The sequence below is a fragment of the Brienomyrus brachyistius genome, chromosome 1, assembly GCF_023856365.1.
Source record: "Brienomyrus brachyistius isolate T26 chromosome 1, BBRACH_0.4, whole genome shotgun sequence".
In the NCBI taxonomy this organism is placed as follows: domain Eukaryota; kingdom Metazoa; phylum Chordata; class Actinopteri; order Osteoglossiformes; family Mormyridae; genus Brienomyrus; species Brienomyrus brachyistius.
Genome location: NC_064533.1, coordinates 19,989,757 through 20,012,270, shown reverse-complemented (window position 1 = coordinate 20,012,270; position 22,514 = coordinate 19,989,757). Strand labels below are relative to the sequence as shown.

At 44.7% G+C, this 22,514-nt stretch overlaps 1 protein-coding gene across 3 annotated transcripts in view; it reads right to left on the bottom strand.

Annotated features, from left to right (window-relative positions):
• myo3a (myosin IIIA) overlaps positions 1–22,514 on the bottom strand; it is a 53,051-nt gene that overhangs the window by 11,231 nt on the left and 19,306 nt on the right. For 2 of the 3 annotated variants that reach the window (XM_049020693.1, XM_049020686.1), the window contains exons 6-22: positions 20,319–20,395; positions 18,986–19,131; positions 17,140–17,205; positions 15,370–15,525; positions 13,456–13,555; positions 11,559–11,675; positions 10,984–11,088; positions 10,820–10,903; positions 9,576–9,778; positions 8,786–8,884; positions 8,570–8,684; positions 7,522–7,648; positions 6,665–6,875; positions 4,897–5,044; positions 3,358–3,511; positions 2,023–2,111; positions 1,781–1,910 (exon numbers count right to left, since the gene is read on the bottom strand). In XM_049020693.1, coding sequence (XP_048876650.1) covers positions 1,781–1,910; positions 2,023–2,111; positions 3,358–3,511; positions 4,897–5,044; positions 6,665–6,875; positions 7,522–7,648; positions 8,570–8,684; positions 8,786–8,884; positions 9,576–9,778; positions 10,820–10,903; positions 10,984–11,088; positions 11,559–11,675; positions 13,456–13,555; positions 15,370–15,525; positions 17,140–17,205; positions 18,986–19,131; positions 20,319–20,395 — 2,127 coding nt within the window. Of the gene's footprint in view, positions 1–1,780; positions 1,911–2,022; positions 2,112–3,357; positions 3,512–4,896; positions 5,045–6,664; positions 6,876–7,521; positions 7,649–8,569; positions 8,685–8,785; positions 8,885–9,575; positions 9,779–10,819; positions 10,904–10,983; positions 11,089–11,558; positions 11,676–13,455; positions 13,556–15,369; positions 15,526–17,139; positions 17,206–18,985; positions 19,132–19,232; positions 19,574–20,318; positions 20,396–22,514 lie in introns of those variants that run through there. The other variant, XM_049020701.1, reaches the window with a different exon arrangement.

Here is a 22,514-nt window from a genome sequence, read left to right as displayed (position 1 = left end):
AGCATAACTATCACAATCACTACCTAGTATAATGTAAAATCAAATATGTTAGTATGTTACTAACCAAATTAAATTTAGTTAGTAATAATCTCAGAATCAGTATATATTTGGCAAATATGTGATTTGTGTGGATGCCTCTGGATCTGCTCAACAAAAGAACACAATGGTACAGACCAAGAATTCCGAAATGGAAGTATGGAAACCACCGTCTGTTAAATGGAGTAAAGCCCCTAGCATTAGAGTGTGAGGAATTATTTTTGTAAAACGGTGTCACTTAAAGTCATGCCGTTTTGTGTTGGTGACAAACCTACTGTAAAACAAAAACAATAGCTTCTTTCCCTTGTTTAAGCAAGACTTTCACTCCAAAACAATTTTAACTCTTTCATTGTTTTTAGTCCCAGGATTCTCAGCGCGCTTGACTCAGCAGGACCGTGTTCGAACCCGACACGGCGTGACAACAGAGGCGGCCGAGTGTGTCAGGAGAAGGCATGATAAATCCGCAAGATAAGAGTTTGGGGGGATATCCGGTGACTGCTGGCCGATTTGGAATTAATTAAGAGGAAGAAGAGGAATGAGAAAGTGGGGGGGGGGGGGGTCGGACTGGATGGGCAGAGCACGTGGGACACCCAAATAAACAAACAAACAGATAAAGAATAAACAAACAAAAAAGAGGCTAACAAACAAATAAAATAATGCACCTAGTGTAAACTGAGAAAAACATACCAATGTAAGTAACCTATAGCTATCATCTGTAACTAGTGCTCTAGTCTATTTTAAGAGGTAACATACAAATTGCAGACAGATCAGAGACAAATTTACCAATTTCACACCTTATATGAGCATATGCTTAAATTTTGCTTAAAGCGATAGCTTGGTACCAGCTCCCTGTATCCAGAGACAAGCTTGGCCTGGGATGGTTGGGGGTTGGGGGAGCGGAGAGCTGCCTCAGGGTGATTAATGCCCCCATGCACGGCTGACTCTTCCAGTGAAGGGTAACAGAGCAGAGTGTATCATAACAGTTTTTATTTTATCCCTTGTTTCAATTAATTTCTTTGATTGTTTTCCTTTCATGGGGTCACATGGGGTGACTTCCTTAGAGGGAGGGAGAGAAATCTGCAGCCTGATTTGCTTTTGAAATGGTGATCGCTATCTACTTGATTGGTTGCACATTTGCAGTCCCCCTACCCCCACAAAGGGTACTCACTCACAAAAAAACGACAGCCTCCTGACAAAGGCGGGCACGCTGAAAAAAATCAAGAGCAGTTCGCAATACCCGTACAGAGGCTCTGTCCTCAAAATCTGAGCAAACAATGTAGTAATTTTAATAACACAACTCACCGCAGCATGAAAAACACAACAAAACGAAAAAAATATCTGCTTCCTCCTAATTTTCCTTTTCCATTTCACCAGCTATTTATTGCATATTTATCGTCATTTCTAATAATTCCTTTAGTGTTGCACTGGTTTGTCTCTTATTTCATTATTTACCCCCGAGTACCTGTTTGCTCTCCTGTAACTGCAGCATAAGAATCTCACTGTGTTTCTCGAAACACGCGATGACACAACTTCAAGAACAGAATCTCACAGTCATGTGGCGTTGCTTCCAACTTTGGTGCTGAATTGATAACGTTATCCTTTATTTGATGATCATTATCTAGAACAGTCAGGGACATTGTGGAGCACAGGACGCGTGGTTCATGCTGGGAATGTGAATCTCTGTGTTGTGAATGTCCGTGAACGTAATGGACGTGGTCTGTTTTGGCAGTTTGGGTCACTGTACCTATTCTGGTGAGAGGGTGCGTGACCAGTTTGCGGATCAGTTCGTTTTCAGAGGAACGGAGCAGAAGAACGATGTCGGCCGGAAGCGCATCTCTGTTCTTCGCCAGAAATCCATCTGCGTTATAAATGACCTGCGGAGAACAGAGCTTCAGTAAAACACACATATATAAGTCATCAATCTTTGATTGCAATAAGCAGTGAAGTTTTCTCAGTTGTCATTGTGATGTCTGTGATTGCAGTTACCTTTCCTGCATAATGATGGATGCCAAAAGCCAAGTCTACTCTTTTTGGCCTCCAAAAGTTTTTAGACTTCAAGTTGTCTTCGAACTTCTCTAAGGAAGTGAAAAACAGAAGATATCACACACATGCTTAGTATTATACTTTCACGAGAAAACGTGGGGCTTTGTGCTACGGGTCTGGAATAAATCAAAATTTTGCCTGAATGTATTTAAAAAAAACACACTCTGCTTGGAGTTATTCTGTTATGTTAAAAAGATAAATAGATAAGATAATGATAATGTCAGGTTAAATAAATTCATGGTGTCTCACTTTAGCCTGTAGAATATTTATGTGACACTTTGATAAGTGGGAATCAGGTGTAAACTTAGCGTGGTAGTAAATGTTTGATGAGCATTTAGATATTTTCAGTTGGGGTCCCTGTAATGTGATGCTTGGTGCTGAAAAGGACCCCTGTGCATGTGAAAGGACAGCAAGCTTCACAAAGTTAGAACCAAAGGCTTGTGGGGTTGGTTGCCAACTGTCCAGGTTATCCCAGGATTGTCCTCTTTTTTGAGCAAAATTAATTGTCTTTTCCGGCACATGAATTGTCCCGTTTTTTTCGTGAAAATGTACATCTAATTTCGAATTATGTAGTTTCATATAAAACCTCACTTGGTTTCCTTTTTTCCGCTATTCTTTGTTTCTTAAATTTTTTTTTTAATTTATATATCCAATCCTGTGTCCGTAAATGGTTAAAAACAGGTAAAACACAGCAGCGATTGGCCAAGTCTATACTTCTATTTGACTGGTAGCAGAAATATGAAGTTTACTTTCAAGCCATCAGCATCAAAGAAAAATCAATTTACAACATACAACAAGAAAACTTTTCTGAATGGGTACGGTCCAATCAAGGTGACTCGAGATGGTTTTGACAAAGTGGAATTTCCCAGTTAGCTGGACAGATATGGTGGAAAAGCACAGCTGGAAAATCATGCGGAAACAAATGCCACCAGGCAACAAAAAGGGATGAGAAATGTACATGGAAAAGAGGTGAGAAATGTCAGTGTTAGGGTGTCCAAATTCATTAAGTTAAAAGGTGGCTTATATTTTATTATAATATGTCTAATAATGTTTTCATTGCTAAAGGGAGTATAGCTCCTGACACATTTGGGTTAGGTTTTATAGCCAACTATAAGACTACAATTAGACATATACACACACACTCTTTAAAGCAAGACATCGAAAGCAGCAGACAAGGGGGTCCTGATTTTTCGCAAATCAAAGGTGGCAACTGTAAAGGCCTGCTAATAGCATATGCTAACGAAACAGGCTAGTAGCACAGGCTAATGGGGAACTTGCCCACGAGTGTCTGGTCTGTTGCCTGGGGGAATCGGCTCTCCTCATCCAGCAGCGAGAGCAGGCCCATGGGCTTCTGCAGGAACATGTCCAGAAGTGGTCGGTTGTCCTCGTACTCTATCACACGCGCGTCCACGTCCTCGTTCAGGTACTCATCCTGTACAGTGGGAGTGGCGGCAATGTGCCATTAGCACATTAGCATTAGCCTGTAATGCTATCGCTGGCCACACAAAAGCCACCATGGTGGAACAGCCGACGTTTAAGAAGCACAGGTTTTGCGTGGCACTTCTGAGGCTCCAGCCTGGACAGGGGAAGGGGCTGAAATTCGTGTGGAGAACATGCCTTTGTCTGATATTTATGGGATGTGATAAAAATCAAGTTCATGGGCTGGAGAAAACAGAGTGTATAAATCACACCGGGGACAAACTGTCGACATGCAAACAAGGTGTTAAGAAAGAAAGCAAATGTCTGCTATCTCTAGCCTTGCGGGTACCTAGAATGCACCCCCCCCCCAATAAAAAAAAAATACTCAGTGAAATGTTATGTGGTGTTTAGCCTGAGGTGAGGTGACTCTGTAGTCATAATGCAAGCTCCTTCCAGATGGACACCATGGAATAGCCCAGTTAAATCCCAAATGAAGCAAGATAATGCGAATCAAGGAAACACACTGCATGTGCATCTGCTTCCTCAGACGCCTTTACTGGGTCCGTTTTCATTTCGTTGGGATTTTAAATCCTAGATTTAAAATAAGAAGGTTTAAATAGGAAGAAACACAAGCACTACTGAAATTTCACAATGACACTTCCTTAAACAGGAGATACGGACCACTAAGGTTGTGAAAGAGACTCTGATTTTTTTGAGGGGGGGACGCAATTCCATAATAGTTCACAGGCCTGATTCAGATTGAGCCTATTTAATGTATCTATATCATTTCTAGTTCTATCACAGACCTTCACTGCAACACTTTTCTCAACAGGAAACTAACCTCTCACTTCCTGTTAGTATAATACTAGTACCTGAACCTGACCTGCTGTCTGACCTATTTACAGAGATGTGTTGGGCCTCACAGTGGAATGAGAAACATGTTAGAGTAACAGCTTAAATCATTTTCCTCCCCCTGGGGCTGAATGCACTCTTGTAAGAAAGGTCATGAAATAGCAGAGATCTTCACCTGCATTCATTTAGCAGGTGCTTTTATCCAAATGCACATACATATTTTTAAAAAAAAGCAGAGTCAGACTGTCCCTGCAGTTTCTGGACCTTGCTCAAGGGCACAATGGTGAAATCACTTGGCCAGCCTTGGGATTTGACATGATGACCTACCGGGCATAGACCCAGCAACCTAACCCTAACCTCCCCAATCAGAAAAACAAAGAGGATATACTTATGCTTTTGAAAATTTTTGTACTAACTTGAAACACAGGACATAATTCGATGCCATTATTTAGATGGAAATGAGGTCATTCCAAGGTGAAAGAGGTCACAGGCCTTTCATATTGCTTGCGGGCAGTTTAATCTGGATCTGAACAGGAAGTGCCCCACCTGCTCCCAGGCAAAGATGTGCTGGTTGAAGTAAAACTGGATCTGCTCATTAGCAATGTTGATGCACAGCTGCTCAAACGAGTTCCTCTTGAAGTTCTCAAACCCGAATATGTCGAGGATCCCAATGTTCAAGCCTTTCTCCTCCTCACTGTGGGGACAAAAGACAAGGAGGGGGAGGTAGCGGCGCAGTAATGTAAAAGGCAGGGCTGTTTCACTGGAAATTCCCTTTGATTGAGGTATGAGAGGTCCGGGGGGGCGGGGGGGGGGGGGTGTAGGGGTGGGGGGATTACTATATATGCCATGAACCCTTAATACAAAGTGTACAACTTGCATCCCCAGAAGCCAAATTCTGTTGATTCTATTTCAGGAAATCATAATTGTTGAACTGTTGGCCAAGTTAAGGAGCACTATGTATTATGCTAATTACCCAACTCCTCGGAGCGACCCAATTATTGTAGACATCTGTCGGATGAATAAAGCAGACAGACACTGGCTAAGAGGCCAGTGCCTCTTTAAAAACCATCACAGGAGTGATTATAGATCATCATGGACAGGCACTGTGACCAGGGACTGCATGAAGGTCACTTCGGAATGGTCAAACATCTCTTGCGTTTAGCTAGTGGCGTGACTCCATTAACCTGAATGGAATTAAGCTTATTTGCGAAGAACGGAATAAATCTCAGCACAAAAACAGTGACTGCAGGATCATCACAGAACAGCCTTCTGCGTAGGGATCATTTCACTGTGCATCCGCTTTATCAGGGACACCTCACCTGGCTTTTTAGGCATAAACCAGGTGCTGATTCTTCTCTCTCTCCCTCAGGACCAGGGATGGCCGTTCCTGGAACGGCATGTAGGACGTAGATCACGGGAGTCAAACTCCAGTCCTGGCGGGCCAGAGCCCCACACATTTTTGTGCTACCCCTCATTTAACACACCTGATTCAACCCCTTCTGCTAATTATCACACAGCTCTTAAGCTGAGTCATTTGTGGTGGAACAGGGACAGAACTAAGCTACACAGGGCTCCGGCCCCCCAGGACTGCAGTTTGACACCCCTGACGCAGATGACAGCAGCTTTTCCTACTCTAGATCCAAATGGGCTGCTTCTAGGGGCCATTCTTGGGCTTTTAAGTTGGTGGCATAGGAGGGGCCATGAATCATACAAAGGCACCAACCTTATCATTAGCCAATGATTTGTTTTGAATTGGTGAGTGACAGGGGAAGGGACACGTTAAATGAGGCTGGTGTTGGTGTGGCCCCGCCCCTGAATAAGCCAGCACACATAACACCAGTGCGAGGAAATGCAGCTGGTTCAGTTATAGAGCAGTATCATGCTCAGCTGAGTGGTTAAGTGGTCAGGAAGCAGAATCAAATCGTCCTTGAAAAGCCACCAACTCGTTGGCCCCCCCACAGAATAGGGTTTGCAACTCGTGAGGGTACAGAGATTTTGTGCTTTTTTATTTCTTTTGTAGAAGCTTTTATTCAATTGAAAAGGCAGGATCAGAAAATCCCTGGACATCCCGGCGTGTTAAGGGCCTTTCTCAAGGGCCCAATGGTGACATCGCTCTGCTGACCCAGGGATCTGAACCCATGACCTTCTGATCACCAAGGCAATTCCACTCCACTAAACCATGTTTTAGAAGGTCTCACACTGGCCCAGGCTGTGGGTCTCCTTGTACCTCTTCAATACCTGGCCACCACCTGGACCTAACTGCATCCTAACCAATTCCTGTGCTCACCTATCCCAGCAAACCCCCCCACCCCACCTGAGTTGGCCATCAGGTTTCAGCAAGGAGTTGATGCGGTTGACGATCCAGCTGAAGAGGCGGCCGTAGAGTGCCTTGCCCATGGCGTCCCGCACCTCGCCTGCCTTCTCCGCTGTGTTGGGCCGCACAATGGTCTCGCCGCGTGTCACCACGCAGTAGGACGTCAGTGCCTCCTGCAGTTCGTCGGGCCGGATGAACAGCAGGGAAGCCACTGCAGGGTGTGGGGCAAACATGAACAGCCACGTGACCGTCCAATCGCAAACGGCAGCCAGCGAGCACATTATCACTCCGTGCAGAATATCTGGGTCAAGCTGCTTGTCAGGATACTTACAGAACGGTAGCCATGTGTCCCCCCATTATGAAACAAGAATGGTACAACCCAGAACAAAGGGACGGGCCAAACCATTCAGTCCTCTCTGTCATATAAATATAATATAAAATGGTTTCTGTTTAGTCTCCTTGCCCCAAAGTAGAGTCATCTTGTAGTCTGATCCTAGTTGATGGCCACCTGGTTCTCTTGTGCTCCAAAATAGTTGTCTACAGTATGTTTTCGTTCCTCCTCTCTAGTTTAATGAACCCATCCCTGCCCCCTTTTCCTAGATGATGCCACCATCTTATCATCTCACACACCAATGTGGGCACCATGTAACTCTATTTCTGATTGGCGCAAGTCTTACAACATTTTACAATTATTAGCTAAAATCACTTGCTGGCATGTAAAATCACAGCATGGGTAAGCACACCCCCCACCGGGTGAAAGGTTGATGTGAAGTTTTATAGCTGAAGGCCGGCTGACCCCGTTTTTGCAGGAAAGCCGGGGGCGGAGCATGGCGAGTAGGCGATTCACCATCACTCACCACTCTCCAGCACGCCCATGTTCGCGATGTTGCTCTTGTCTGTCTGGTGCTCCGTGGCGACTGACGTGAACTCGATGTCGCCGGCATTGAGGATGGCAGCCAGGATGCTGTAAACGCTCCCCAGCTCCTAAAGGATCATGGAAAAACAGAAGCTCACAGCCAATGCCGATTCATGTTTAGTTGCCGTGACAAAATTGCAACGCAAACGCGATGTTCATCGTTCAAAGCTGCGCGAAGCTATAAAGTTGGTTTATCACAAATGTTAATAGAGTCTCTCTCCTGTTAATATCTGGTTCTGACCCAAATCTGTATGTTACTCAGCAGATTACATAAACAGCTTAACCAATCATCAAACCCAGAAATACTCGGATAGGAGAGCTGCATAGGGGATCCGATTTGCAGGGTCTGTGTCCTGATGGGACGCTGGATCACGCAGATAAGCAGTATTGACGTGTGAGTCTCACAGGCAATGTACTATGTATAGCTCGCTAAGATGCTCCATTGCACCCAGCGATTCAGGCAGCCCCAGATCCCCCCACCCCCAAAAAAAATGGAGGAGTATCCTCATTCTTCAAAAACACCCACCATACTCCTGCTGAGCCCTGACGACTGGCACAGCTTTAAAAGCAGGTGCACGTACATTTCTTCAAGTTGCACAACTTCAGTATTCCTGAATTTCAGGCATGGACAATTCTACGATTTTAAATTGGGGGGGGGGGGGGGCATAAGAGGGTCCATAATTCATACAGAGGGGCCAACCTTATTATTAGCAAATGATATGTTTTGAATCGGTTGAGTGACAGGGGAGAAGAACTCCAGGGGCCAATTAGCTTCCAGCTGGAGTCAGTGCCCTTGTGGCCCCGCCCCCTCTATACACCCCAGATTTCATGGCTGCCCTGTAACTGAAATGCAGTAATAGCATGTGAAAGTGAAGGTGGAGACAGGTTAATCACACAGGAAATGGGAAAAGGACTGGGATCTGCCCCTTTCAGCTGTGGCGGGGAACCCCATTTATATCTGAGTATGTCTCCCCCCCACCCCTACCTACCTCGAGGGAAAAGCCAATTACTTTAAAGCACTGCTCCACCGCCTCAAACTGCTCGCCATAGTACGTGCTGCTGACGATGTCGGGCACCACCTTGATCTGCTCGTTCTGCAGGTACCTTCAAACAAGAAGGAACAGTGAGGGCGTAGAGAGAGAACCGCGAGGAGCAAGGAACACAGGCAGTGCCTGCGAATCGTGATGGAAGGAAGGGCGCGTTACTTTGGCGTCTTGCTGTCCGACAGCTTGTAGTGGCCCAGTTTCCTCCTCTCAGCCAAACCGGCATAGATGTAGTAGAAGATATGGAAGTTCTTTTCACCTCTGTGAAAACGAGAAGGTATTTGAGGGTGGGCTGGGGATGGCTGCTTAGGAATCACAATCACACTCCATGGTTTTATTTTATCATGTGCATCATTTCCATGCTATGGTTTCTATGCTAGAATGTTTTAAAGGATTTTTAAGGTCAGATGTAGAGATTTACTCTGCAAGCCTTTGCCACCAAATAGGAGCTTTCCCATTATGACTGAAAGAACATCAAACAGGCCAGTTTCGATGAGAGGGAGTTATTTCAGGTGCAGAGTGGGTTAAATCTGAATTTGAAGGCAGACTCCTCCAAGCTGCTGATTACTCATTAGCAGCATGATTCAACATGAAACAGAAATCTTTAATTGACAGTCCCAGCTTTCGTTTATATGTAAGCATGATCTTGTTGGCTTAATATGCTTACAACCCTCATTTTCTATGTCAACTGCCGTTCTATCCTAATCCAATATCTTACCATTTTAGGGATATTTTGAAAAGTCGCCAAAATGGCTAAATGGTCCCTCGTCTATTTAATATTATAAAACCTGCCTGGCTAGACTCCAGAAACTCCATGTTATATAAAATGGCAAATAAAAATACCTTCCCATTTACTCTGTGTTATTACGCAACAGGTTGGGCAAATACCACAGGCTTTTGCTGCCTACTTTTGAGAACAAAACTGTGGGGGCAGAGGGGCTCCCCAACTTACACGGCCTGGTGGATGACCCTGGACTTCTCCAGGAGGTACTCGGAGATCTGGGCGCCGACTACGGTGCCGCCGTTGGTGAACCTCATTTCCAGGTACTTCCCAAACCTGCTCGAGTTGTCGTTTATGACCGTGCGGGCATTCCCGAAAGCTTCCACCAAGTTATTGACCAGCAGAATTTTTTCCTGAAGAGTCCGGTTGTTTGCCTGGAAAGACGAAATGGAAAGAGATGTAATAAAAACATATGAAAATAATTTTAATCTAGCATTTAAGCATCCAGTCACATCCATCCATCCATCCATTTTCCAAACCGCTTATCCTACTGGGTCGCGGGGGGGTCTGGAGCCTATCCCGGAAGCAATGGGCACGAGGCAGGGAACAACCCAGGATGGGGGGGTGGCAGCCCATCGCAGATCCAGTCATATCCATCCATCCATCCAGTTTCCAAACCGCTTATCCTACTGGGTCGCGGGGGGTCCGGAGCCTATCCCGGAAGCAATGGGCACGAGGCAGGGAATAACCCAGGATGGGGGGTGGCAGCCCATCGCAGATCCAGTCATATCATTTAAAATAAATCAAGTGAAGCACGGAAATATTTATACTATTGGTAAACAATATGCAGGTAATATGAAGCTACAGTCAGCCCTCTGTTATATGCAGAGAGAATATGATTTACATTCACATCTCATACAGCCTAATTATTCAGCCTTTTATCAATTTATCACAAAAGACATCCCCCTTCCCCCCTCGGTGCACATGCATTCTCATCCAGTCCATATTAAATCACATTTGATGAACTGCGGCTAGTCAAAATGCTAATTTCACATCGTCATGCGGAGTCAGTGCTGTCGCTCTCATCATCTGCCATGAGGTCCTCTGACTGGGGTCAAGCATGGCTGTTACTAGGGCAGACAGCCTTATCAAGGAATGCAGGCCTAGTCATCTAACATCTGCAGACTGCAGATCTTAAACACAGTTTACGTGTCCTGGATGGGATTTGTCTCTTTACTTGGAATACCCACCTATGAACCTCCATACGCCACTTATAAATGTTCCAATAGCCTTTATTATCCTTCATAGGCCTCTTATAAACATTCCTATACCCTTTTTGCACCTTCTCATTTAGAACAATCACAGTAGAAAGTGATAAACAGGAAAAACAACTCCTACAGTTTATGTAATGTTATGGACAGATGAATTGGGTGCATTTCCTGTTAGATGAAGGTGGATTCTGGGAAATGACGCACCTTTCCCAGCACCGTGAGCTGCTGGACCAGCAGGTGGGCGCTCTCCGTCTTGCCAGCCCCACTCTCTCCGCTTATGACAATGCACTGTGGGGTCAAAGGTCAGGTAAGCAGGATTTAAGCACAGCTCTCCCACCAGAGATGCATCGACAGAGATCCACATTGACCTGGTCAGCGTTGTAGGACACCATGGACTGGTAGGCGATGTCAGCGGCAGCGAAGATGTGGGGAGGGTTCGCCGTTCGCTTTGCCCCGATGTAATTCCTCTGGAACTAGAGGAGAGAGAGGACAACTCTGAGGAACACGTCACCTCAGGACATTTTAAATAGCACTACCACACTGGCAGGATATCAATCAATCAGATTGCTTGAAAACACCAAATGAAGATCTGAGTTATAAAGAAACTTATATTAAAGCAGTACTGGTAAGCCCATTAAACGACATAGGCGGCAAACCAACACCGGGGGAGGAGCTTATCTAGGTGACCACATGGGCTATGACCAGTGCTGTATTAAAGTCAGCTCATCTTACACACTCCTATTATAAACAGTTGTTCAAAGACTGTGGTTGTACTGTGTGCATTGCATTACACTCTCAGTACCAAGCACAAATAACACAAGAATAGCATTTTCTGTACAGGCTGAGGGTGAGCAGAGCATTCTGGGTAACAAGCAAAGGGGCACAGGGATTTAACAAGTCCCGCCGAGCGCTCAAAGACGAGAGAACGGGCGACCGAGCGCACCTCGCTGGAGTACAGGTCCATCTCGCGGAAAGGGTTGACGGCGATAAGGATGTCGCCCACATAGGTATAAATCTGGCCTTTGCCGTAGCGTTTCTGCAGCTGATCCGTTACTGTGTTCTGAGGATGAGGTGGGATGAAGACCGTTAGTATCCCAAGCTACATACAAACCGGAGATCAGCTCCGAAGACCTGGCTTTGCAGTCACATTTTTATCAATTCAATACACAGCTCCTCCTCTTGGCATGAACTCCTGCAGGGAGACCTTGCTTCTCCCATAGCTTTCAAATGAAATCAAATCACTTTGTCACATCTCTCGACACTTCGTAAGTGCAGGTGAGTGAAACACTTGTGTGTAAATTCCCACAGCAGCAGTGATGAAGTAGTGGAAATAAAACAAAACATGACATGACAATACTGCAAGTAGGAACTGGCACTGCACTCAGAAAGTGTATTAATAAAGTTTTAAAGAGCAATGTTTTCTATTTTAAATATATTTAATAGCGACAATGGCCATCTGATTACTTCTGCTTCAACAAACCAATAAGAAACATAAAAACATTATGGATTCAGCAGCTATGCTGCTTTGATTCCTAATAATAATGGTCTGTGATTATGTACAGAATCCTGCTTTGTTCCGGAAGGAAGTTCAGACGCGCCAAACAGTGCTGAATTGGATCTGCTGGGCTCATTGTTCCATACTGATCAATCTTTATTCAGTCACAGATGGGATGAATGGCATGATTCAGAATGATGTTAAAAAAGCTACAGAGGTTGATTATTGTCAGGGTTCGATTTACCTAAGTTTTGTTCAGTAGCAGTTTAATGTTTCGTCGTCGTAATCAAGGGAACAAATTCAAAGCACAAAGACACCAGCAGCGCAGGTTAATTGTTTAATGATTTAGTAATTATTGATTAAATGAAAATTAAATCAACGCTACTTGCTATTACTTGGTTTAAGATACCCAAAAGTTGATGCATGCCTATGTACTTGGTTTGTCTTTCAAAACCTCAAGAAATTCCTGCATGAACATGACTCATGGTTTTAATGTGCTTGGATCCGCCATACCAGAGGTATTTAAATGCTGGGGCATGGGCAGGAATTGCAGGAAAACACAAGTGAGGGGGAAAAAACTGGGTTGGGGGGGGGGGTATTCATCTTGAGGCAGATCTACTTCGAAATTGCAGTCTTCAGAAATATTAAACAGAATGTGAACATGATATGATATGATATGATATGACATCTGTACACATTATATGATTAACAAAAAAATAAAAATGTGAAAAATAGACAGGCACCACTGAAAGGCGCCTTTAAAATTTTTTTTTTATATTATTATGGAATACATCAAACTGTCATAACAAGCAACATAAGAAAGTTTGCGTGGGAAAGTTGCTCAATTACTGCTTTACAGAGGTGGAAATTTCAGGTCTAGAAAGTACAAATCCAGATCAGGAATTTGTTTCAACCAACCAGTTGAGTACTCTGTGACTGTGACTCTTTATGCTGAACTGGTTGGTTGAAATGAAATCCTGGTCTGGATTTATACTCTCTGGACCTAAAATGTCCACCTCTGCTGCTTTAATACTTGAAGGAATCATGGAGAAATTTCTTTCTGTTCATAATGTTAAATGAAATCGCGGCAGCAAAGCAACATCTAAAACGAAGAGAAACAGAATATATGATGAAACATATCCGGAATACCATTTTGTGGGGGGGGGGGGGGCGAACCAATATATCAGCCTAGGGGGGACCTGTCAAAAAAAGGTTTGAATGCACTACACCAGGAAAAAGTAATTAGTATCCTTGTATTTCTATTTTAGCTTTCCCTTTATTGACATCCTGTTAGCACACTGTCTTCAGAACATGACATGCCAGAGGCGTGCTGTGAATTCCTTACTTCATCTAGCACTTCCAGGACAGCGAGGTCATCGACGTCGTCTGGGACGGGGCTTGAGGACTTCATGTGGCTCCCTTTCTTCGTGTGGATTCGCTCATGCCTGGAAACACCCAAACAAAGGATCAGCCTTTCTACTGGATGCAAAGTTGGACCCTTCCAAATACAAAAACTAGACATGACCCAAATTAGTACCACAGCTGACCAATAAAGTTGCCGACAAACAAAGCCTTATCAATTTATTTTACAAAACTATAAAATTGTTAAAATTATTCAAGACAATCTGAAGTAGGCAAGAACACAAGCTAGCAGGAAGACACAGGCTAGACAGCATTTCTGACCAACCCCCGAATTGCTGTTAGGCTAATCTGTCATTCAGGTTGTGACCTCAGCATGATACAGATCTGGCCTCAATTAACAGAATGAGAAACCATGGTCTGGTCGCAACCCCCCATCCCCGTCCCCGTCCTGTAAAACCAATAGAGTGGATCACAAATAAAAACCTTTTGCTTCCTGCCTCTTAATGCCCCTCGAATGTGACTTCAAGAACTCCAAGCCACAGCACCCACACTGCATGCGATGGGTGTTGGGTCTAATCCCCTCAAACAGCTTCGAGATGACGGACCCTTTCTAAAACCTGCATTATGTTCGATCAGGGTTCCTGCTTTTCTGCACCTATAGGATAAACACCGGTAGCAGCCTTGTCCTTAATACCATTGCTGAACTGTAATTGCATCTTCTCCAGTAATTGAACTTAAATAAAACAGCTTTGATTCTACCTTCATAGCCATGTCAAAAAAATAAAAAAATACATTAAAAACAGCACTGATGATCTATCTGCCGGAGTTCATTTGATCAGAGTGAATCGATGGGCATTTTCAGTTCATTTCTTAGTAGTGTCAGGGTTAGTGTGAGAACATGGGCTAAAAGAAAAGACAAGACAGGTTTCTGGGGTGAAAACTGGCCAGTCAATGCGGGAAGAGATGGGGGGGGTTCTTCTGGTGGGGGGTTCTATTCACTAGATCTAGATTAAATTACAATATGGAAAGACGGCCCAATCAATGAGCTCAAACACCTTCAAGTTCCCAGTGAAGGGTGACATCAACGGGCATCGTTGTACCTGTCATCAGCACTCCTGCTTCTCTCGGTTGTCTCACTTTGGCTTGAATAACAGAAAGGGCATCGACATAACGTGACATCTTTTTGGCCTGCCCCCCCCCCTCCTCCTCCCTGCGCATTAAGCTTTCACCGAGATTCACAGAGCTGACTGACCCATACTGAGCCCTGGATGACGGCCACAAATGCCTCGGATCACGGCATCTTCTTGGGACGCCTCGGACGGCTTCCGTTTCATTTGGATCGCCGTCATCAGTTGGGAGAAAGTGCCCGTTTTTTGTGTTCTGCTTAATGAGGGCAGCTGCGTGACAGGGACGTGTCGGGATCGTGGTGAATAAGCCAAGAAACTCCCAGAACGGCAGGGTAGATGAACATGATACTCTCCCTCCGCTGCCGTGTTCTGTCGCTTGTTACATTACTTAGAGGCATCGCAGTATCGCGCGTTTAATTAAACATGGAGCGTAGGATCAGACCTCATAGTCGTGATTATGAGGAAGCTGCCCCTTTTAAAGACAGTGAGGGATGTCAGAGACATTTCAAAGGTATCTGGGTTAATGACGCTTATACTGGCATAAGAGCACATATAGAGTTAAAAGCAGAACTGTGGTGAAGCCTTAAAAGTGTTTAAAAATGTCATTAAAAATGAAATGCATGGAACTTTAAGATGATGGATTTCATGATGTTGCTCTCATTGAGGTCAGCTGACCACAGCCAAATGGCTCGGGAGGACTTTCAAAGGATTAATTAAGCATCGTCCGCTGGGTGCCGGTCAGCTGTGACGGCAATCGACGGGAAAGGTACCTGGTCTTCTCGATCACGCCCATCTGCTGGTTGAGATCAATGAGCTCCATCAGCTGCGTCTGGAGAAGCCTCTTCTTGCCGTCAGTCTGCTTGATGAAGACATGCTGGAGGAGGTCAAGGACATGTGGGCGAACCTCAAAGTCCTTTATCAGGCATCTGCGAGGGGCAGCACATGCAAAAAAAAAAACACATCCAAACATCTCTCAGATGCAGGTCAGAAGATGCAGGACAGATGCTGCAAAGGCCTTTTCGAAACGCAGTGCTCAAATGACTGTACCTTCAGTGAAGCCAACAAACATGGTTGTCTAACACAAGGATTAACAGTCAAGGACTTAAACTTGTGGATCACACCAGAACAAACACTCCTAATTTAACGACTGAGTTCCATTCCTGTGGCTAGGTCGTTAAGCAAGTTCATTTGCAAGCAAGGAGCCTCCCCTTACCCAAGCATACTGTACTGGTAGTTGGTCAACCATCTTTAAATATTGTTTTAATGTCACCTTTAATGTGCACAAGTACAAAATTATAGACAAAATATGCAGTCTTGGAGATTGCAAACGCTAGTGTAGTGAATACTGAGCAACTGCAGGAACGAGACAGACTGAGAAAGGGTGATGTGAGATGAGATGCTTGACTGTGAGACACTGTGCTGTATTTTCCATGCCCAAAGTTCTCATCCAGTGTACGACACCGACTGGTCAGAGAGCTACTCGTAAGTCTAACGACAGGTAGAGTCTGTACAACAAAATTTAGTAGCTGCTTCTGAAATGAAATAACCAACAAAAACAGCAACCATAAATACAAATATATATAAATATATACATAATCAACCTAGTTTTAAATAAATACTATACAAAACAGGACATATACAGCTGTGGAAAAAATTGAGACCACTATATATTTTTAAATATATCTGCATTGTTAAATCCTGGTTTAATCCTGGTTCTGCTGGCTGAAGGCTACACTGAGCAGCAGGTTGCTTCCAGGTTCAAAGTTTCTAAGACAGCAGTACAAGAATAAGGTGAAGCAGGAGACACTGGGAGCGACCAGAAACCAGCCAGGTAGAGGGCAGAAGCAACTTTCTAATGGCAGAGATGACCGTTAACTTATCCGACAGTTTCTCATGAATCGGAGGATGACGTCAAGGAATGGGAAACAGTGCAGGTGTGAGGTGTACTGCTAAAACACTCAGGCTCTTAGAAGCAGGACTGAAGTCCCATAAATCGGCATTCATTAATGAGAAACAGGGAACAACCAGGCTGCAGTTTGCGAAAGAAATAATATATTGTTCACAGACACACACCCATAAATTGACAAATGAGTGATACAAAAAATTGTGCTGTGGTCTCCTAATTTTACCATGGCTATATACAGTATGTTGGAATTTTCTGAGAACCATTTTGAAGAAATACACCGTACATTTCGCATTGTCATGAAGTAACGTGTGAAACACAATGTATGCGGATGTCACATGCCTTATATATAATTGCCAGAAAAGCGTATTCTTTACACTGCCTTCTGGGTCTCTAACACAGCTCTTGCAGTATTCATTTTCTAATCGCAATTTATTACAAGTATTGCAGTGTTATCTTCCAGTGTTATGAGAAACATGTTTTTACTCTCATACAGACAGAGGCAGTGAGGCTCCTTAAATAAGTCCATCTTCTATACTGAGTGACATGCTTGTGCAAGGATGTGCACAAGAGGCCTGCACGTGGGGAGGGGGGGGGAGAGACAGCCATTTACCCACGGGGGGGGACAGCCACTTACCCACGGATGAAGTCGTTGAAATCTTCAGACCACAACTCTGGCTGGCGCAGGGTTGGCGGAGGATTTCTGGCGGGGCAGAGATAAAACACGGGCATTGTACATGGCCAGTGACGGGGGGGGGGGGCAATAAGATGGCACTGGCTGGAATGGCGGGCAGATGAAGCGAGGGGAGGGGAGCTGACTGTATAAAAACAGTTATGAGGGAATGCTCCAGCGAGCATGGCAGAGATTAGGTAGATTTAGAAGCCCGGTGTTTGGTTATAGACCCAGGAGAGACGAGGACGAGTATCTGGCCACGCCCCCTGGCTCACACGGTCCATGTGCTGTCTGCGCATCACGCCCGTCTTCGCGACGGAGGGCCTGGTCTCCTTAAGCGGCGGAGTACGAGCACAACTGGGGTGGGGGGGAGCTAACAAGGTAGTAACACTGGAGAACAATTATGCTAATTTGATATAATTTGCCGTCCCATTTAAATGGCTTTTTAAAAGACACACTCAAGCTTTCCCTTAGTGCTGGAGTCAGAACTGAATACTAATGACCAAGAGGACCCTTGCTTTGTTGCTGTCGACAACGATTAATTACTCTAATGGGCGGCATACATCTTCCGGTTATCTGCCTTTAGGATCCCACCCTGAAGGAAAAAGCAGAGACCTAAAATAACCTTGAATATGTGTGTGCTTGGCAGGGGGCATTATGGGAGTTCTCATGTAAGCCACTGTGTGGGGTCTGGGTTCCACAGCTGCTCCCGAGGTGGGTGGGGGGGTCATTAACCTCAGGTTGGACCTGGTTGGACCCCTAGTCACTGGTCACCATGTTTTTGAAGGGGAAAATCCCACAACCCTGGCTACAGGCCAGCAGCCTCTCACCTCCTCGCTGCCGAGATGCCCTGGGCGCATCCAGGTGGAGTTGTCAGGCCCATAAGATTGGGGGGGGGGGGTACGTATGGCTGTGAGGGGCTAGTGAGTCCCTTCACATTTCCATTCCAAAGCAACAAAACACGACTGGATGCGTTTTCTGCCAAACAGGCTGAGTGAGACTTGATAAATTTGCTTTTATTGTAACTGGTGTGTGTGTCTGTCTGTTATGGATTCATTCTAAGAAACCGCTGATATATATATGAATCTACCCACTCATGTATTTTGATTGGCTTTTTGAGAGTCTTAATGACTGTTTTCACTTTAATTATTATTATTATTATTACAACTGCTACTACTACCTTATTTTCATATCTAGGATGAAAGGGGAGACAAAGGTACGTAACATCATTGAAATGATGTAAATTCTCTTCACTTTTAGTTATTACAAGAACATCCATCCAGCTTCCAGCTGATTATCTGGTGTAGGTTGGAGGGTATGACCAACATCTTAATTCCCTCATACACAATAGCTTTTAGTATCAGTTATTATAAAGGGCTGAAAATAGCCTTAAATACACGTTATATTGTCTTCAGTTTGTTGTATAGGTTGTACTGAGACCTGTATTGTTTAGATGGATAACTCAACAAATTTAAGGTAGTCAGGGCTAAATGCAAGTAAATGAAGATAAAGCCATTTGAACTACGGTACCCTAAATCCAAAAAGTTATCCAATTAAGTGAGAAATCTGGCTTTGTGGTACTGGCCCCTGGTGGCTGAATTGTTTATCATTACATTACATTTGTCTATTAGATGCATTTATCCAAAGCAACGCATAACTATGAAACCAGGGTTGACCTGTCTCTGAAGCATGGGAACGGAACTACTAGCCTTCTGATACCCAGTACAGCAGCCTATCCGCTGAGCCACACATGCCCCCTACAGCCACTTGTGGATGAACACAGAGTGGATGATGAGGTGAGAGCCGTTACCTGGGGATTTTGAAGAGGGCTCTCATTGGGTGGAGGTCGGCCAATGGAGGGTCCCCATCTCCGAGCTCGATGGCGGTGATGCCCAGCGACCAGACGTCACAGCGGCAGTCATAGGTGGAGTCCAGCTGCTGCTCGCACGCGATCACCTGCAGCGAATCCGGGAAAGAGAGGAGTATGGCTCTGTCAAAACCCGAGGCTCCCCTGGTCCGTGCAAGGCCGAGTGTGAACAGGGCGGGCAAAAGCTCACGTGCAAAACGACGGGGGCATTAATGAGGTTGACCCCTTCCACACGAAAAAACTGAAAATCACCAGCAAAGAATTCCAAAAATGGCTGATAAAATACAAGTAGGAAAGAATAAGGTCCTAAGAGTCAAGAAACCTGATTTCTGATAATCAGAAATACTCAAGATTTCATTGTGGGTCCCTCCTTGTTTCGAACGCTTCACTGATTTTCCATCCTGACTCTTCAGTTGCTGTCAAAGCCATCGACACGGTTGGAAGAAGAAGCAACGCTGCTGTGATTGAAGCAAATAAACATCCTGAGATGATTGACCTTCAGGTCTCTTGTCCGGCCACGAGTGCCCTCCATGATGGATGAAGTCAGAATGCTCCCTATCGCAGGAAATGACCAGGAAAAGCAGGCTCCTTCTACAGCTATCATTGTTCGTATGTCTAAGAAAATTTCCCAGGCTCCTCTGCATATGCAAAGCGCCCGGCCTGTGCGAAGACGCTGGCCACCGCCAATACGCCCTTAAGAGCAGTATTTTTCTTTCAAATCAGTTTTAAATAGGTTATGCGATGCCTGTTGAGCTTTTATATCACTATGCAAAGATTATGTAAACATAAGAAAAGCTTCAATCAGTCCGCACAAGAAAGGAAAATGAGGAAAGATATTTAAAAGAAACACGAAAAGCAAAAAATACTGTATGTACGTAAAATGTTTAAAGGGTAAAGGGAAGGGTAAATAAAAATGTCAAATACGCAAAGGTGAGACAAATACAGGAAATGAGGTAAAAAAAAAAAATTAAAATGATGACTACAGAATGAAGACAGTGTCTGGATGAATCCTTGAATGCCCCAAATCCACGTCCATGTAATGTGTATTTATTTATGGTTTAATGCAGTATTTGCCAACCTAGTGCTTGAAGACCCCTAGACGGCACACATTTTTGCTCCCCCCCCCCAGCCCCCAGTGCACCTGTACCAGGTATTCAGAGTTCTGTGGCTGGGAGGGAAACAGTGTAGTAATGTATGGGACTCCCACAAAAAGGGGGGCGAGGCGTGAGTGGCCTCCATAACAATGGAGGGGGCCCCCGATGGAGACAGGACCTACCTCCGGGGCCATCCAGAAGGGGGTCCCCACCGACGTGTTCCGGCGAAGGCGGGTGTTCGTCAGCTGGGCAGAAACGCCTGTGTGAGGGACCACAGCGAGATCCTTAGCGTGGGGGCCGGGAAAATTATATAGGGATGATATTCAGAAATAGACCTGGGAGTATTTCTCACCTGTATACTCACTCCTGCTCTCAAGCTTACTCATCAATACTCATTACTATATCAATTAATATAAATTAATCATATGTTTTTAAAATCCAGGATTCTAAGCATTCACAATAAAAAGTTAATCTCACTGTGACATTACCTAAGACTAGGTAGTGCGATATCTACAGTTAGCATTTCAAGGGGTCTTGCTCACCATCCACAGAATCAATGCCTAAAAGTAGCTGGGCCAAGTCATTACACTGGTGTGTGGCCGCTGTGGATTCACATGCCCTTTAAACCGGCAATTACAGATGCCACCACCCAGCAGTCTGGCAGATACCGACCAACCAGCAGCTACTTTTCATGCAAAGGATGGAGATGCTTTGCTTTTCAAAGCTTGGCCTCTGTACTACTTTAAACATGACTGGAAAAGGGGAGCAAATCAAAGTCATTCAAATTAATTCAGCACAGAGGATTTTTTTTAATTGCAAATATGCCAAGATGTCAAGGTGATCAGACAGGTGAATTTTTCTCCAAGATGGTCCTTTAGCCACATGGCCGAAAGTTCTCAATTACCGTGGCAACTACAGGATAGCATATATGGGAACTAAATGGAGAGTCGACTGGCTACAATGTCAATGCAATCAAAAGACCACGGGAAGCACAAACACGGACCAATCAGAAATCACAAACGGTCCACAGTCACTCATCAGGACTCTAACATAACATGGCAACAATAGTAAAATAAGCTTATAGAGAATCAGGGGGTTCTTACAAAAGTTGCTTCTCGGCGAAAGAATGCCAGCAAAAACATGCATTTTGCAGATAAAGATACATATATGTGAGATATATACGTATAAATGTACTGCATTACATACCATCTGCCCGCAATGTACTGAGGCCTTTGCACCACATTAGCAATTAGCCTGGTCCTGGGACAATGCTTAGCAATTATCAGCAACATAACACTGTCAATTAGAATATTCATGGGCCAAGTGGAAAGCTTTCCATTTACATCACCCCCCCCCCCCCCCCCCCGCCAAATAATGTCTTTTTTCTCCTCCTGTGATGAGTCACTGCGGGGGCTTCATCAATTCCACGGGGCAGCCATCCGTACACTCCCTCCGCAATGAAAAAAAGACAGGCAGCTTCACGCCTGAGATTATCAAGGGGCCACGTGTCAGGAAGGAGGCCCAGTCCCCCCCCCCCCCCGCTTGGCATGGAGGCAGCCGGAGGAGACAAACCCCACAAGGTGATGTCTGCCCCACCTGCCTGCATGATGCTGCCGGCCATTACTGCACTTTAGTTAATTATTCTTTGCCCACAATCAAAACAGTGTAAGAATTTATGCATGATGACAAAATGTACGTTTTTACTTGTGCGAGAAATAAATTAAACATTTCAGTGAAAATGAACATTCATTCAGCCCCTGACAGTGTAAGATATCATGGCAAGACCATTCAATTGTAGTAATATTAATTCAATTGTTTTCATTTTCATTGTACCTGAAAACAAATATACATACAGAAGTCTTGGTGCTCTATTTATTGTATGGTAAAGTACAATAGGTTCCGATTCCCCTGATAAATTAAAGGAAAGTACATTTATTCTTTTTAGCTGATGCTGAAGAAAGACCCAACTGAGATGCAGGCTCAGACAGTCCCTAGAGCCTTACTCAAGAACCCAATGGTAAAATTACTCTGCCAATCAGGAGATTAGAACTGGTGACCATTATAGACGCAGAACCACACAGCACTCCCAACACACTGCTACTGTAACCCTAAAATTCAACTGTCTGACGGATATTGTCCAGCACAAAAGTGTCAGAGCTGGCAGAGTTGTAATGCGCACTTTGCCAAAATTAACATCAAATTACCGCATGGAAACGGTAAACTTCGATATCATGCTGTGAATGTGCATATTCATCGCAGGAAGCGAAGGGGGGGCTTCCCACAAAGTAAACGGCGGCACGTGGCCGCAGCTGATCTTGCAAACACAAAAGCCCTTTCACGAAAATCGCCGGCGCTGGCAACGAGAAGCCCCTCTGGCA